Genomic DNA, 18,558 nt, shown 5'->3' with positions numbered 1-18,558 from the left:
GGGTTCCTCTGAGCGCAGTTGTTGCAGGCCTTAGAGTTGTGAGACAAACCCAAGCACCAAGAGCGCACCTTGTTGGAAATGTGTCCCAGATATCGGTTTGCAACAATCCCTACAATCCTTAAAACCCAAGGGTGATATTACTTTGCTCTCTGGTGAATTTGTTGAAGGACAAAATTCTCTTCACAAGTGAAGAAAAAAAAGATTAGACCTCTGGATCCACGTTTGTTGGCGTGGAAATAAACGAACTGACATTAGAACGCGTGGCACCTATATGCAGCTTTGTCACTTGAGCAGCACAATGGCATTGACGTGCAGTTGCAGGGTACCACTAGCTGGCATGCAGAAGCACTGTTCTGAATTTTCTGGATCCAGTCTGGTGCCTGGGAAAATTCCCATGGTGAGGAATCTGCGGGTAAAACTATCCACCTGAAACACGTTTGAAGTCATCTCGATCAGGGTACTCCTACCCGACAGGAGTCTTGTGCTCAGGGTAAAAGTATCTCATAACACTGTATGGTAGAGGCAGTTTCCTCCCTGGCTACCTCTGCTATGGGAGCAAGTATAGTCAATACACAGTATGTTTAAACAAATAAACAGTGTTGTCATGTGCACTGAGGTGACTATAATAGGAAATGTCTGATGGCCCAGCAAGGACATTCTCGGATTAGCAGCATGCCACTGTGCAGGAGACATCTGATCATCTGCCTGCTGCAGGTACCGTACCCAATGAAGGGAGCTCTGATAGAGACATTAAAACAGTTTCCACCTTCTGGGTCACTGTCGCAGCTTTACTGTGATGTATTGCTAAGAGAAACAGAAAAAGGTTGTTCATTTCTTCCTACTGAAAGAAAGCTTCTATTCTGGGTAAGGCCAGGAGCCTCCTTCCAATTGAATTTGTGCTCTGTCGGGTGTGAGAGAATGCATACATTGAACTTTTGAAATTTTCTGTAACTTATTTAACGACAGCCCTTAGCATTTCCATAAGGAAAGGAAGGTGCACTTTAAGTGGAATCAACGAGGAGACAGGCGTTTATCCAAAAATCTTCTCTTTATTTATGTAGTTTGGGTAAAACCAGCACACAGCCAACGCGTTTCGTTCCATTGTGCCACGGGAACTTCATCAGGCTTATAAGCATTTGAGTAAACTAGTGAGACCGCTTTGCTCTGATTAAGAGTTTCATTGAAACACCACCATGATGCACAGATCTGTGCCTAAGTGCATGGTTCAGTGATGTTTCACCTGCTTGGAAGGTCTCACAAGTTATTAATCTAAACTCCTATGTGTAGTCTAGGTGGCTGTAGATCCAGAGAGCACCTCTGAAAATGTGTTGGGACATTTGTGTAGTCTTGTGTGTACTCCTTGTTGTTGGTGGCCCAGTCCAGCGGTGGAATAGTGCCCTTTGTAAGTAAGAACAATAGAGAGAATCCTCAGCATGCAGTGGGGTAAAGTGTATGGAACCCGATGCACTGTTGTGCGCATTTTTGGAGCACTCTTTCAGGGGCCTAAAATAATTATAACTTTCACCTTACTAATGCAACTTGCAATTTTAGAACCAGGAAGTCCTGTAGAATATGTTTTCCAAACATTGTTTTGTCATTGCTGATAGCGTTGTTATCCAAAGCTCTGTTGCTGCAGTTTTGAAGCCAAAGTATGTGCTTGGGCAATAAATAGTTTTGGATCCATACTTCCTGCGGCTGGTGGTTGATATATGTTATCTTTGTTTCTAAATTTTATTTCCAATTGTTTCTTAATCGCTCCCATTAGAGCGTACAGGATGCAAAATAAGGTACACTAAGCATTTTAAGATCAAACAGTCACAAACATTCTGAACCCCCTCAATCTATTGTGAGTACTCCATCACCTCACCACATCCTCCAAACACTCCTCTGGACCACTTAGGATAGCATGGTCGGTGTCCTTTATTTTTAAAAATCATTCATTTTAACCAAAGGCATTTATAGGCTTGACACTTGGTTTCATCATGATCTCTGGGTAAGCAGTGGTTGCGGACCACATGCTGGTGTCTTTAAGGAAAGATATTTTTGCACATTGAAGAAAATGTAAAGAAAGTATTTTCTCAAAGTGTTTTGTGACTGAAATACAAATGTGGATAGAGTGAGTATCATACAACTTTTTGCTGAAGGCTGTAAAATCTGTGGTATCGCATACAGTGATCGAGCCTACTCTACCGCCATGATGTCTAACTCTGTATTACACTTGCGGGATTAGAGAGTCACTCTGGCACGTTTACAGACAACATGTACAATTAAGTTTGAGAAAAGCATGTAGTTCAAGACCTCAAGAACTAAAAAAAAATACTAAATATAAATATAAAGTACTGAATCTAGCTCTGGTGGACGGATATAAAATATTGTGGTCCATTTTGGTGGCCGCTACTGGAGCTTTGGATCTAATTCTGGAAGTCACCGCTGTAATATTGTGTTTGGGAGCCACAGTTATGAGGACTGTGTCCTGTTTTGGGGCCAGTGTGTGCAGATCTGAATGTTACATCTACAATATGGTGACCAGGGAATGAAACACAATCTGTGCACCATTCACAGCACACACCTTACCACTAGGAACTCGAAGATTTGAACTTTACATCCTGTATGAAATGAAGAATGCCTAGGTCATTAACAGAACATACGTATGCGGTTCAGAGATCTAAAGGCTGTTACGATACAAGTCCTCTGCATGGCTTTCAAAAGCTATGCTGCTCGGCCCTGTGCATTTTTAGGGTGAGCCTGGGCAGCGCATGTGCTGCTCTACGAGGCATGCTGTATTCAGGTAGGGACTTGAAGCTCTGCCCATATTTTCCATTAGCTTGTGTCATTGTCCTCTGTAAACTCTGGCTGTTCATTGTTCAGTAGGCTTAGTAGTCCCTCCTTAGTACTGCCTTGTCTCATTTTGTAACCTCCCATGGAGACACCCCTGTTACGTGTGTTGTTACTCGGTAGGCTTTAATTACAGCTTCTGAGCACTATTTTCTCAAACAGGTTTGTCCTGCCTGCTGTTGCAGACAGGACACGCTCTCTCCTAACGCTTTGTTTTTAAATTTTTATAGCACAAACGCATTTGCAATGCAATAGGTCTCGTATTTGCGAGTGTTAAGCTATTGCCATTGTAAATGACAATGCCTTTTATTTATCTATTTTTTTTTTAAAAACACAGAATAAAAGGCATTGTCATTTACAATGCCAATAGCTGAAACTCTTGTAAACGCGAGACCTATTGCATTGCAAATGCTTGCATAAGATAGCCCTGTGTTTTCCCCCTGTGACCTTGAAAAATGGTGAAACCATGGAGCCGTTTCATTGAGCCCATGGAGCCGCTGGCATTGCCGGATCAACTCCGTCACCTCCACCAGCTTCAAACCTTCAAATGGATACCCCCCGAATGCAGACAGACTGTCACCCACGCACTCCTAACCAGGAGACTGGGCTACGGTAACGCCCTCTATGCTGGAATCAACAGAACTCTTATACACAAGCTCCAAACCATCCAGAACGCCACAGCCAGACTCGTCTTCGGGACACCACAACACAAACACATGAACCAACACCTACGAGAACTGCACTGGTTCCCTGTTGAGAAAAAGAGTGACTTTCAAACTTCTCACCCATGCCTACAAATCCCCCCACAACAACAAGTGACCCAAATACCTCAACGAGGGAGTCTCCTTCCACGTTCCCAAAAGGAACCACCGCTCCGCTGACCTCGCCCTGGCAGAGACCCGCTGGATCAGAGCTGGAGGATGAGCCTTCTCCTACATTGCAGCCAAGAACTGGAATGGGCTCCCAGCAAACATCAGTCGCTCCCCGAATCTGCACACCTTCAGGAAGAACCTCAAGACCTGGCTCTTCAACTGAACCGGAGCTGTGCCCCAGCACCCAACAACCCCCCCCCCGTGCCTTGAGACCCTCACGAGTGAGTAGCGCGCTTTATAAACTCCCTGATTGATTGATAGATGTGGAGGGGTTTTTGCTAGACACAAAGTGGCCCCTTATTGTGAATGAGTGGTCCCTGGCCTCTGAAACTAGGGTAAGACGTGGAAGCCGCGGATTCTGCTCTGGAGCCGCAGGTCATTTTACCTAGACCCCTCTCTGCAGGGAGACTGACCAGTGGTTCCCCCCAGGAAAGATCTCTTCGGTCTCCATGACTTGGGTCTTTTACTTCCACCATGTTTTTGACCTGGATGTAGGATGCTTATTGTGTGCATGTGCCACGGGTGATTAACAGATAAGAATGTTAAGTTTCGGGGTCCATGAGGATTACACGTCACATCTTCACCAATCTAAACTGCTCCAATAGGACCCTCTGGACACAGACTACATGACCCCCAGCACGACAGGGGCACAACTTTTTTTTTCTAGGTCCTGACGAAGTGTTGCCCGATTATGGGGCTTTCAAGGCACAAACATGTTGGCCCCACCAAATCAATCAATCAATCAATCATCAAAATTTGTATAGCGCGCTACTCACCCGTAAGGGTCTCAAGGCGCTGAGGGGAGGGGGGACGCTACTGCTCGAACAGCCAGGTCTTGAGTTGTTTCCTGAAGGAGAGATGGTCCTGGGTCAGCCGAAGGTGAGTAGGGAGGGAGTTCCATGCCCTGGCTGCCAGGTAGGAGAAGGATCTTCCTCCGATGGTGGATGTCCGAACTCGTGGGAAGGAGGCGAGTGCGAGGCTGGCGGATCGGAGTTGGCGGGTGGGTGTGTAGAGTGTGAGGCGGCTGTTGAGGTACTTCGGGCCCGTGTCGTGGAGAGCCTTGTGTGCGTGGGTGAGGAGTCTGAACGTGATCCTCTTGTTTACGGGGAGCCAGTGAAGGTCTTTCAGGTGGGCAGAGATGTGGCTGCGGCGAGGGATGTCCAGGATGAGTCGTGCTGAGGCGTTCTGGATGCGCTGGAGTCTTTTCTGGAGTTTGGCTGTGGTTCCAGCGTAGAGGGTGTTCCCTAAGTCCAGACGGCTGGTGACGAGGGCCTGGGTGACCGTTTTCATGGTTTCGGTGGGGATCCATCGGAAGATCTTTCGGAGCATGCGCAGGGTGTTGAAACAGGATGATGAGACGGCGTTCACTTGTTTGGTTATAGTGAGGGAAGAGTCCAGGATGAAGCCCAGGTTGCGTGCGTGGTCCGTTGGTTTGGGTGCGCTGCCCAGGGCAGGGGGCCACCAGGAGTTGTCCCAGGCAGAGGGAGAAGGTCCGAGGATGAGGACTTCCGTTTTGTCCGAGTTCAGTTTCAGACGGCTGATCTTCATCCATTCTGCGACGTCGCTCATTCCTTCCTGGAGGTTGGCTTTGGCGGTGGCGGGGTCGTTGGTGAGGGAGAGGATCAGCTGGGTGTCGTCGGCGTAGGAGATGATGTTGAGGTTGTGTTGGAGGGCGATGGCTGCGAGAGGGCCCATGTAGATGTTGAAGAGGGTGGGGCTGAGTGAGGATCCTTGCGGGACGCCGCAGATGACTTCGGTGGCCGCGGATCGGAACGGGGGAAGCCGGACTCTCTGGGTTCTTCCGGCGAGGAACGAGATGATCCACTCCAGGGCCGCTACTTAGATTCCGGTGTTGCTGAGGCGTTGTATTAGGATGCGGTGGCATACGGTGTCGAAGGCTGATGAGAGGTCCAGGAGGATGAGGGCAGCCGTTTCCCCGTTGTCGAGCAGGGACCTGATGTCGTCGGTCGCTGCGATGAGGGCGGTCTCGGTGCTGTGGTTTGCTCGGAAGCCGGACTGTGAGGGGTCGAGGGAGCCGTTGGTCTCGAGGAAGGCGGAGAGTTGTCTGTTGACGGTCTTCTCGATCACTTTGGCTGGAAAGGGGAGGAGTGAGATGGGGCGGAAGTTCTTGAGGTCCGTGGGGTCCGCGGTGGGTTTCTTCAGGAGGGCGCTCAGCTCGGCATGTTTCCAGCTCTCAGGGAAGGTGGCGGATGCGAAGGAGTTGTTGATGATGTTCCGGAGTTGGGGTGCGATGACGGCGTCGGCTTTGTTGAAGATGTGGTGTGGGCAGGGGTCCGTAGGGGAGCCGGAGTGGATGGTGTTCATCATGCGGGTGGTGTCTTCGGTGCCGACAGGGGTCCAGGTGCGGAGGGTGGTAGTGGGGGGCGCTGGTTCAGTGGTGGGGTGCGTAGTCGGCGCGCCGAAGCTGTTGTGTATGTCGTGATCTTGCAGTGGAAGAACGAGGCGAGAGAGTCGCAGAGGTCTTGCGGGGGGTGATGTCGGTGTTGCAGGCGCTGGGGTTGGAGAGCTCTTTGATGATGCTGAAAAGCTCCTTGCTGTTGTGGGTGTTGTTGTCCAGTCGTTCTTTGAATGCTGTCTTCTTGGTGGTGCGAATCAGCTGGTGGTGTATGCGGGTGGCGTTCTTGAGGGCGGTCATGCGTTCTGCTGTCTGGTCGTGGCGCCAGGCTTTCTCGAGGGTGCGGCAGGTTTTCTTGGAGTTTTTGAGGTCATTGGTAAACCACGAGGCTTTCTTGCTGCCGGGTCTGTTGGGAGGGTTCTTCAGTGGTGCAAGTTAGTCAGCGCATTCGATGAACCACTGTGTGAGGTTGCGGGCTGCTTCGTCGGGGTCCGTTGTGTTGGTGGGTGGGTTCTGTATGAGGGAGGTGGTGAGCTGTCGGGCGGTGATCTTCCTCCAGCTTCTGCGGGGAATGTGTTGCGGGTGGTGGTGGGTCGTGGTTCTCCTGAAGGTGAAGTGGACGCAGCTGTGGTCTGTCCAGTGTAGTCCGGTGGAGTGGCTGAAGGAGATGTGCTTGCTGGAGGAGAAGACGGAGTCAAGCGTGTGGCTGGCGTAGTGGGTGGGGGTGTTTACCAGTTGCTTGAGTCCGAGGTTGGCGAGGTTGTCCAGCTGGGCGGCGGTGTTGCAGTCCTTGTTGTTCTCCAGGTTGGAACTACTGACCACCTCAAAATAGTAGCTATCTTGGCACCTGAAGACCACACGATAGCACCACTGTTTTTACTTTCTCCTGGTACCCTTCCCCATTAAATATTTTGTCCTAGGTTACCAGTACCTATTTCAGTCACCACGCACCCACGAAACTCATTCATTCACTCAGTTGCATTCATCTATACGGCATCTCCAGATCAAAAGATCTCCAATAAAGAAGCCCTCAGGCCCGTCAGACATTGCAGCGCCGGCCAGACGAGGAGGGCCCAATGATGAAGCATGAAACCCTAACAGGTGTGAGGGCACCAAGATCTGATTTTCAATTCTTCCAGCAACACATACCATAGCCATCTGGTACAACTGTGTGTACCCACTTGGCTTAGGAGGAACTACCCTTGTTCGGATAATCACAGACTACATAAATCATGCACAGCCATAGAGACAGGACAAAGTGTTAATGTGACCGGCCTGTAAGGAGTTCCTTCCGCAGTAAGACTTGACTTCTAAACCAAGCTACCCGGTGTATGCAAAGTGCCTACAGGGACCCACTTGGCTGTACACTTGGCGTGCACCCATTCTACCTTCCTGGCAAACCAGTGGTAAGCAATATAATCCACACAAGATACTGCCCAGCAGCCCCTAGATTGCTACAAATACAAAGAAAAGAGGTTTGTGTTATATGGGCATGGTCTGAATTAGAAGCACAGTTTCATATCTAAGGGGCAACATCTTTGTTATGTTTGGCATCAAGATCGCAAAGAAAGTGACTGATGCAAAATGGAAGGGATTTCGTCACCAACAATGGATGAAGAGTTGTAATATACTGTCTCATTCATATAGCTCTACAAAGCTCTTCAATTTGCATCAAGCTTTTCTACGCCTTTTCGGAGTGCATGGCTGAAAGGGGTGTTGGAGGTAGTTTGGCCTTTTGTCAAGGTGTGAAGTGTGGCAAAGGTGCTGTGCCTAAGAACCAAGGATTGCAGAGTGTAAGAACTGCTACGCAAACAAATGATGGACGGAATGCTGAATAAATCATACATTCACCCCGAGTTAAGAGATCTGGGTTAAATCCATTGTTCTTTTGCTCACCATGCCACCCCAGTTTAGACCTGGCTATATGCAAATCAGTCTTGACCCCGTTCCACATGGGAGCATTGCAGCCCGAACTGCCAAGCCAGGTCCTCCCTGGACCGGAAACAAGCATCCTGGGACTGGGTTCTGGGCATTACCCGTCATCAGCCAGGCTAGCTTGATTACAGTGTATGAACGGACACTGTCGCACATGCAGACACACAGCATCTTTTAGAAGTGGTCTGCATCAAAGTAGAAACTGCCATCGATGGAACCCTGTGATACACCAGCAACTCCTCCTTAGACTCTACACAGGGGCACCCAGCCCAAACCCAGGGGCGCTGTGAGGCGGCCAGTGAAGATAGAGTATATGGAGTTACTCAGAAGCCACTCGACCCAATCCTTGAGTTGCGGCTATTGAGCCACTAGACCATATACGAGCGCACTACATTTGCTTTAAGACCATCCGGCAGCCATGATGGTGCAGCCTACTGAGAATAACCGGCCCCTCAGAGCAGGGGTCTATAGTGCACTCTGGTAGGGGCAGAAAGGTAGAGAAATGTGCGTTACAGGACATTTGAACCGAAACATGAGAAAATTATGCTTGCCTGTAATGAACTCTGAGGGAATTTGGATATTAGTTAATTTGTCGTATGTCCTTAATGTATATATGTAAGGTTTTTAAGCCCAATCACGTATGCCGATTCCTTGTATCACTTTTGTTGATGGCTTCCACATTCCTCCTCCTTTCTGTGCTGAAATTTACATCCTAAAGGTAATTTTGTGTGAAAATGTGATTATTTACAATTGGCAAAAAAAGAAATGGAGAGTAAGCAGTATAACCCGAGGTGTGGTGGAGGAGGAGGACACAGACACTAGAGGTGTCCTGGTGGCACCGACCTGCCATTACACTCGAGGTTTCTTGATCAACACAGACAACTTCATGACAAATTCATGATCCTGAAAGGTCATTTTGGGAGCCTTTTTGAAGGCAAAGTTTGACTGAACCACAAGTAACTCTCCAGGTCTTCCTAATTTAAAACACAAAATGTTATTTTTTTATCATCACAGTCAGATGTTTAAGGAGGCATGTCTGTCTCACCACCGAGGTGTCGATCTGCGCCAGGAGTCTGGGGTTGTTCTGCTCCACGGCTTCCAGGCACTGAAACATGGCGGTGACGTGAGCATCGCTGAGCAGGAAGGCGGAATCTGGGGATGAGAACAAAGCAACCATCAGTCTGCTGGCATTAAAACCCCCACTACCACCTCTAAGTCAACAACTAACATCTGCTGTGAATGCTGGACTGGCATGAGCCCCGAATGATGACAGGTGGCAGAGCTGAATTCAAGCCCGGCACCTAGCACCTTGTTTTTGCTTTTCCAAAAGGATATATTTAGGGCTTTAAGTGGGATGAAAGAACTGGAGGGTCTATCACAGGGGCGTGGTCGATGTAATTAGGGCGTGGCTTAAAAAGTCAGGTACAAATCTGCACTTAACAGAGTGCCGCCCGACTTGTAATTTACTTCTTCTGTCATTGCATATAGAAATATAATAGAGTCGTTACAATTACACCTACAACAAGCCAGGAATGTTGGTGTTGCCAATGGTTATTAGTTGGCTTAGATAAATAAGCAACAACTATACCTTTGTTGTATATAATATTGGAAATTCTTCAGTTCTGAAATGATGGGACTTCAAAAGACCTATACAATTCTCTTTCAAGTTACATCAAATGCAGTGCGGGGGGGGGGGGGGGGGGGGGGGGGCTCTGCTGCAATTAGGGATTCATTTTTTTCACCCCGGGAGCAAAAATGGAGAGCCCGATAGGGACCCGTCTCAGCACCTGCTTTACAGAACTGCTGGTGCTGAGCACCGGCAGGACCCGACCCACTTAAAGCCCTGTGTATATCCCTTGCAGCGGTGTAATTGAGTTCAGAGCCTGGTGGGCTGTCATGCCCGAGCCCTGAGGTGTCTCAGAGTGTCTGTCTGTCTGTGGCGTCAGGCTGCCCTGCACCCTTGTGCGAGGACGGATGCTCGGTGTTCCCTCCTTCCCTGGGGCGCCTGTGGCAGGTCCTGGCCGGGAAGGCTTTGAGAAGCGACGGAGGCCGAGAGGAGTCTTTTACCTGAGTAAAACTTGCGGGCGTAGGAGCGGTTTCCGAGCAGTGGCCGGAGCTGTGCGGACAGACAGTGGGACTGCAGGCTGTGCTGCAGCCACAGCTCGGCCGTGCTTCGGCTGCTCACGCCGGTGCCGTTCCGGAGGCTCTTCTCGTACAGGTTCAGGAACTGGAAAAGAGAAGAAAGGCAGTCAACAAACACAAGCTGCTGTAACCACCGCCGCGGGCAAGCACTTCTAGACGCTGGCACGCCCACCCCCTCCCCCGGGACAGACTGCCATGCATGCACTTACAGCAGCCTTTACCACTATGCAAACAATTGTAGGCCACTTCCTCGCTCGTCCGCTCCGAGGCCTACAGGCGCAGCCTATGGGTTCTGAATCTGGGCGCCTGTAGCCCCCGCCCAGACACTGCACAGGGGGCACCAGGGCTGCCCAAGAGGCCACAGTGGACGACAAAGTGGCAAAAACAGAAACCACTGTCGTGAAAACACGCCCTGCCACACCTGCTCACTCTATGTTAGGGCACTAAAAATAGCAAATATTCAAACCTAACACGAGGAGAAGTCACCTGTGGGAGGAGAGGCCGTCGGGGCTGGGGCTGCCACCCTCCCAGGTCAGCAGCAGCCTCCACCTGGGTTACTGAAGATGTCTGCTCACGACGTGAGCCGGAAGTGAGATGAAGGCCAGCCTGTGTCTGTCTGTCTGCGGATGCTAGCTTGTCACTTTATCGACTCACAGCCCCAGTCCTCGTCTCTTGTAACCCGGGTTGGGTCTGTGTTAAACAGTAACCCAGGGGCCGCTGTAATGTTTGTGGCTGACAGGTGGCGTTTCCTTCCTGGCACCCTTACTACGCTGCGGGTAGGGAGGGAGGGAGGGAGGTCATGCAAATAAAGGCTGCTCTTCGAAGCCGGGGAGGCCCCTGTAGTCTGGCTGATTCACCTACTTAAAGCACACAAACTAGAAACAGTGCGATAGCTCAGTGGGCCAATGCACCCGCCACGGTGGCAGTGTATGCTCAGACGTGAGTCCCTTGCTCACTTTGCCACTGGATTCAAGCTAGCCTGGCTGATGACGTCTGAAATGCCAGAAACCGGTCCCGGGATGCTAGTTTCCGGTCCAGGGAAGACATGGCTTGGCAGTTCGGGCTGGACTGTTCCCATGAGGCACAGGGTCAGACTGATTTGCATATGGCCATGTCTGAACTGGGGTGGCAGAGTGAGCTAAAGAATGGTGATGGATTAAACCCAGATCAGTTGACTGGGGGTGAGTGTTTGATTTGCTCAAGCGCTCCATCCATCCTCCCCTTTTGCATCACGGTGCGCTATGAAGCATTGACTTGAATCAATGCAGTCACCCGGGAGCCCTGCACGGACGCACCTTTCGAGGGTGGACAGAGAACAGCTATTATTAAACCGCCTAGAAACAGGCCAGCTTCTGGTGTGAGCTGTAAAGTAGTCAATATTCGTAATAATGATACGTGCTCCTAATCAGCTCCTTGAGTATCGCAAGGGTATAAAGCGCTCCATTGGCGGCCACGCTAGTTAATTATTGGTCATTCTTCAGTGTCCTCACAAACTGAATCGTCTTCTGGCGATTTTAAAAGTAGGAGCTGTTGCCTCGCCAGTGGTACTCTTACAATGGTCTTGGGAGGATGAAAGGGTCGGTCAGTTTAGCCTCTATTCGACCCTGAGACCTGCAGGTTAGAAGACTAATGCATAGATGCATCAAGCTAAAATCCGCTCGCAAAGGGGCAGATTCTCAGAATCTGCCCCTTTGCGACCGGTATTTATGCATTTGGGATGCATCATCCCAAATGCAAAAATCGCAATTTAAGAAATTGCAAAATTGCGATTACTTGCATTTAAGGAATCTCAAATTTGATATTCCTTATGCAATGCATTAAAGTAAAAAAAATAGCGAATTACCATGAAGTTGAACTTCATGGTAATTTGCACTAAAGTGCATTTTTCAAAGTTCCATTTTACACACAAACATGCCCTTAGGGCATCTGTGTGTGCAAGATGTAGCCATATGCAGATTTCAGGGGTTCAACAGGGTGTCCTTTTGACAGCCTGGCACCCTTGAAATTGCAATCTCAATTTGCGATTCTCTAATTGAGAATCGAAAATTAAGAATGTCTTCCCATTCATCCTATGAGTCGCTAGGCCCATAGGAATGAATGGGGAGGTATTCCTTAATTGCGAGTCGCAATTAACACTATGAGTGCTGCAGCATTTCCCGCTGTGCGCTGAAAATTAAAAAAAAACCCTCTTTACATGACAACGCCAGCTCGTCATAAGCACAGCGCAGGTAATGCCCATGACGAGCTGGCTTTGTCATGAGCACTAAAGGGGTTAAGGAATTTTAAGAAATCGCTATTTTTAAGCGAGTTCTTCTTGCATAGCATTTTGCTATTCCTTATTAGCAAATCGTTATTTTTTGCTAATAAGGAATCGCAAAATGGATGCTTGATGCATCTGGGGGTAACTCTGTAACAGGCGCTCAAACCCACTGAACTACCTTACCAAATTTTGGATATGGAAGCCTGCATTCAGGCCAGCATTGACGGACTTGAGTGTCCTGTCCATACTATGTGGGCCAACCTGGCCACAAAATCAACAGAGATGGCGACCTCGCAGGAAAGGGACGTAATCACTCGGCAGTGTAAAGAACATGTTATATTTATTAGCCAGGACCCTATAAAAGCAGCCTCCAGCCTTAAATAGACTTATCTGAGGAGGGAACCAGAGCATAGGTAGCACAAGGACCCGCCCCACTGTGAGATCAAGTCTCATTTAACTACTCGGTGCATTGTGGGAGCTGGAGTCCTGGTTCACTCGACGGAGCTGCCGCTCTGGGAAATAATTTATGAAAGGGAAAACAAAAAATAGAAATGGGGTGTGTTGTGCATTTTATCCATCCCCAGATCTCGCCTGAGCAGAGTCCACACGTCCTGGTAGTTGGGCCTTTGGTCATCTGCGCTCCAGCAAACAGTGCAATAGCCCGCTTTCCAAAAGCACCCTCAACCTGACATCCATGTGCTCTTCCACCTACCCCTATCGCCCCCAAACATGCAGACATCTTTGAACGTCCTGCCTGGCCACACCCTAACCCCTGGCACCACTTGTAAGGCACTCCCTTCTTGCACAGCTGTGCCGCCATAGCCGTCGAGTCTCCCAAACGCCGGGGATTGGGGAATTTAGATAACGCATCCTTTAACAATCATGGTTTATAGAACACTATATGCCATGTAGTGCTGCAGACATCAATTCCTCGGCTTCTAAGCGATTCGAATAACAAGAGTTACTAGGACCCCATGTAAACGTTCTCAGTTTCCCCACTCGGAGCCCCGGCTGCTCCCACCTCACGGTGCACCGCACACAGTCGCACTCACTCCCTCCCTCAGTCAGTCAGTCACTCACCTTGTCCAGGTGTCCGGAGGCGCCGGGGCTCACCCAGCGGAGGTCCTTCACGAACTGCCAGTAGTCCCGCTCCGAGTTGTAGGCCTGTGCGGGAGAGAGGCAGAGTTAGGCACAGCAATGGGCTGGGTGTGAGGGGAGACAGGCAGACAAGGACAGACGCACAGACTGCATTCTGGAAAGCACCACGTGCCGGCCGCGGCACGGAAACACAATCCGTGACATTTCGAGGAATGTAAACAAGGAGGACAAACAACCCCTTCTCCCCCGCGCCTGTGGCCCGTGACAACGGCGGGAGTGCACAGCGCCGACGAGGTGTGTGCTCCTGGACAGAAGGACACGTTCACCCTCGCATCCTGGGCCTGGCTCGGCTAATAACGCCCCCACCCCGCCTCATTAACACAGACAGGCCCACACTGACAGCTGAGTAGGCGGACCCACCCCCCTCGAACAGCCAGGCCCCCAGTGCTGTAAATATTGTCTCATGGTACTAGTGCGAGAAAGGAAATGTCCCCTCCGGCCAATTGGAGCAATCATCTAGGCACGGTAGCTCACTCAGGCCTCTGGGCCCCGGCGCCACTGCACCTGCTGCACCAATGGAACCGACGCCCCCGATTGCACCGAGGCAGGGGCCAGAAACCCTCAAGGGCATATGGGGAGGGTTCTCTATTTAAACACTCGTTGAAAAAAAGAACACCGGAATAATAAATTCAACAGCACATGTTCACGTAAAGTATCAAAAAGATACAAGTTCAAAAAATAACAATACATCGATGGTGTGCCTAGCAAGCCTGACCCCCCCTGCAGTGAACGTGGTGATTAACCCCACCCTTTCATAAGGTAACATAAGGTGACTGATATCAGCACAATTCACTTTTGAGCATTGGCATTTAAAATAATCTGCGCCTCTGCATGCCACTTCCCTTTACTTCTCCACTCGACCCCTTTGCAAGTAGATCTTCAGCCAATTGTTGTGAAAGAGAATACAAGCTACATGAAAGAGGCAGGGTTCAAAAATCAGAAGCCAGAGCAACAGCACAATCCGAGGACCTAGCTACCAAAAAGATAGAGTTTAGTGACTCGGAGCTGGACTGCCACAGAGGTTACAGAAGAGCTCACAGGCTGAGGCGCACCAATCTCATAGCTCCTATATGACATTAAAAACATAATGGGGGAAGTGGGTTAGCACCCTCTTCCCGAACCTTTACAACCCTGGTGAACCATCCCCCAAGGGTTTTTTCTAATGAATGAAAGGTGGGTGCTCTCCTTCTCTGAACCACTTCAGGTCTCGGGTACCCCATCCCCCGGTCTTATGTGGGCACCCCAGTGCCCACCAAGGGCACCCACAGCACACATTGTTGGGGACCATGAGAGGAGCGCAAAAATAACAGGTGATGGACAGAATGCAGAACAATGTCTTACAGTCACTCCAGTACAGAGATCTGGACCTAAATCCATCGCTTTTTTGCTCACCATGCCTTTCCAGTTTGAACCCAGCCATATGGAAATCAGTCTTGACCCTGTGCCTCATGGGAACAGTCCAGTCCGAACTGCCAAGCCAGGTGCTCCCTGGACTGGAAACAAGCATCCAAGGACCGGTTTCGGGCTTCCAGCCCTCATCAGCCTGAATAGCTTGATTCCAGTGGCATGGAGAGCACGGGACTCACGTCTGAGCATACCCGTCCCACTCGGGGTGACAAATGCAAAAAGGCATGGCTTGGCAGTTCGGGCTGGACTGGTCCCATGAGGCACAGGGTCAGACTGATTTGCATATGGCAATGTCTGAACTGGGGTGGTGTGGAGTGCAAAAAAACAATGGATTTAGGCCCAGATCTCTGTACGGGGGTGAATGTATGACATTGTTCTGCATTCTGTCCATCAACTGTGGGTTTTGACCATGAGAGGAGCCCCAATGCCTGGATGCTTTGGGAGCAGGTATTTTTCACTAATCCAGCCGGTCGGGAGCAACCGTCAATGCCATTACTAGCTCAGTTGTCATAACTGATATAAACTCTGTGGTTTCTACCACTTTTAGATACTCTGTTTTTAATCTTTTATCCAGCCCCTTTTGAAGTGTTGAGACCTTTCACGCTGCACTTTACATGAAATATGTTACGCTGCCTATCCACGCCTTTGTCATCTGTGAATGGCTTGGCGCCAATAAATTCCCTTGTTGGACCTTTAACTTGAGAACGTTGTTTTTCGGAATCTGCACACCAGCACTTTATCAATAATGATTCTGTGAGCTGCTATACAGCACATGCCACTATCACCTAAGATGCTATAACTGTTATGAACTCTGTGGCTTCTGTTTGATATGGACATTCAAAATGGGAAGCCACCAGGTGGGATAATATCCGAGCGGCATTGGGAACCCGTGATTTTAGGTCATTCTGGATTCTTGAGCGAGTTGGGTCGGCCGAGGGGAAGTCTGCCATCATTCCTAATCTTAGTGAAGACGCTTGGCTCGATCACTTTAGGCCCCTGTATTCATCTGGCCATAGTGATCACCATGAGGAGGCCGTAATGCAAACCTGCCCCCCAGAATTGGCTTTCCCGGAAGTCCAGGCCCCGGTCTGCCCACCTTGTTTTGTCCATGAAGTCCGGCTGGCCCTTGGAAGTCTGAAATTAGGGAAAGCCCCGGGCTTGGATAGGATCCCTGGAGACCTCTACTGTAGCGAACAAAAGGTCTGGGCCCCCTATATCTGTGTTTACTTCAATGCCATCTTTCAGGGTTTGGAGATCCTTGAAACCTGGTTGGGAGCCGAAATAAACCCCATTCACAAGAAAGCTTCCCCCCTCGACCCGGGCAACTACCGCCCCATAAGTTTGATCGATGTCCTCCAGAAATTTTTGCCTGCCTTTTGTTATCAAGGTTGCAGAGTTGGATAGATGACCAACACATCCTAACCTCCCTTCAGAAGGGCTTTCGTGCAAAGGTTTCCACCATAAACCAACTGTTTTGACTACAGTTGGTCTACTGGAAGACTGTCACTATTGGAGCGGGCAGTTTGTTTTTGATTTTTGTGGACCTTCGGTCCGCGTTTGACCTGGTCCATAGGGATAAGCTGTGGGCCCTTCTCCTGGGGATGGGTGCGCCACCCTATCTGTGCCACCTACTTAAACGATTGCACCAGGGCACATACGCTAGGGTGAGGTATGGGAGGAGTGGGGATTTGTCAGCCCCTTTTCCGGTCGAGAGGGGAGTAAGACAGGGGTGAGTCTTGGCTCCTACCCTCTTCTCCCTTTTTCTTAATGGGCTAATAGACCATCTCTCGGGAGCGAAAGATCTGGACTCTCAGAGTTTAGCGGGGAGACGGATACCTGCCCTAATGTTCCCCGACGATACTCTCCTGGTGTCAAAATCGTCAGGGGGTATACAGCGCACATTAGAGGCATTTTGCTCCTTCTGTCATTTGAGAAATCTGGAGATTAACATCTCCAAAACAAAGTTCATGGTCTACAATAACAAATTGGCCAATTGCCCACGACCGCATATGAACGGAACGGTGCTGGACAGAGTGTCCACCGTTGAGTACCTGGGGGTTACACTCAATGACCAGGTGGATTGGGGGTCCCACAAGGCTAGGGCCAACCTACAGTTGGCACAATCATCGGGCGGGATCTTAAAGGTTTTTAATGACACCTCATTGAAACTTCTTAGCCCGCCTCTCGAGATCTATAAGGCCCAGGCAAGAGGGGGTGCGCTTTATGGCATAGAGCTTTGGGGCCATACATCAGCCGCCCCTCTGATGCTATTAGGCGCCTCCTCGGTTTGCCTATGAGCTCGCCCTTGATTCTGATGCGGTTGGATCTGGGCTTGGCACCTATCCAGGAGATCGTAGCAAATCACCCTCTCCTGTATTGGAGGTGTCTTTGGGCGACCCCTGAGCTTTCGAGCGATAGGGAGGACCTGAGAGACATCCTGCGGAGAGGGACTGCGGGGAAAATTCCCTGGTTGGATTGTATCTAGTACCTCTGTCATGCATTAGGTAGAGGAGATTTGTGGTCGTCTCCCCAAGACTCCTGCCCATTGCTTTTCAAATAATTACTGAATCTCGCTCTAAGGAGGTACCGTCTGGAGTCTACAACAAGTAATCCCTCGATGGGCAGGTTAACGGATACTTTTTTGAATATCAGGGCTTATCCCCTCTTTGAAGTCCTTCTGGATGATATCCAGCCATCCTTGGCTAAGAAACTCTTTATCCAGTTCAGACACAGTTCATTGCCACTGAGGGCGGTAATGCACAAATGGCGGAACGCCCCCTCAACGGCGAGTACTTGCCCGGGGTGTTCGAGCGGCAGAGAGACAGATCTGCACGTTCTTCTCTTCTGCTCCACCTACGCCAGGGCAAGGGAGAAATGGATTTTGCAGCTATGTAGGGCTAGGGGCTTTAGGGATTACAGGGAGGTTTTTAGGATTCTCAAATACGACACTACCCCCCTGATAGTGTTTGCCACAGCAAGATTCCTCCAATCTATGTGGTACACGAGATGTGCAATACTAAAGCTGGAAGCCCATACCTCGCTCTAAGGGGTACCTTTTTTTTTTTTTTTAGGAGGTGCTACACTTTTTATACAATTTTTACACAATTTTAGATACTTTTATAAACTGACATTTTGGTGTTTTAACCAATGTTTTTAATATCTGCAGGAACTATTTACATGAGACTTTAACATAGTATTACCAGTTTCATTGTGTTATCTTGCTGTGCTTATTTGTGTATGGAAGGCCTTTTTATGGTATGTTACCGAAATAAAGTACTTTGACTGACATTCAAAACACAATACAAGCGATCGATCAATGCTTTATTGTTTAAGTTAATAAAAACCATAACAATATCCTTACAAAAAATAAAATTAAAAAAATGTTCTATTCTTGTTGTTGTTTTTATGGATGTGTCTAATCTGAAATAAACATAATTTGACTGACTGAAAATCTTTATGTGCGGTGGTCAATATGGAGTGTTTGAATTATGCTGCCCTTCCTTGTGAGCGCTGCAACACTACGAAACCAAAACAGTCAAAAGATGCTTGCACCAGCTTCACTGGACAGAAAGAGATAGACATCAGAACCACTG

General features: G+C 49.3%; 1 protein-coding gene across 4 annotated transcripts in view; it reads right to left on the bottom strand.

The window, feature by feature from the left end:
- The window catches only part of RUBCN (rubicon autophagy regulator), a 198,151-nt gene that overhangs the window by 104,690 nt on the left and 74,903 nt on the right, over positions 1–18,558 (bottom strand). For all 4 annotated transcript variants that reach the window (XM_086944543.1, XM_086944541.1, XM_086944540.1 and 1 more), the window contains exons 3-5: positions 13,481–13,564; positions 10,066–10,225; positions 9,044–9,150 (exon numbers count right to left, since the gene is read on the bottom strand). In XM_086944543.1, coding sequence (XP_086800669.1) covers positions 9,044–9,150; positions 10,066–10,225; positions 13,481–13,564 — 351 coding nt within the window. The remainder of the gene's footprint in view (positions 1–9,043; positions 9,151–10,065; positions 10,226–13,480; positions 13,565–18,558) is intronic.

The sequence above is a fragment of the Lissotriton vulgaris genome, chromosome 11 (assembly GCF_964263255.1).
Source record: "Lissotriton vulgaris chromosome 11, aLisVul1.2, whole genome shotgun sequence".
Classification (NCBI taxonomy): Eukaryota; Metazoa; Chordata; class Amphibia; order Caudata; family Salamandridae; genus Lissotriton; species Lissotriton vulgaris.
This window is presented reverse-complemented; position numbering and strand designations above follow the sequence as displayed.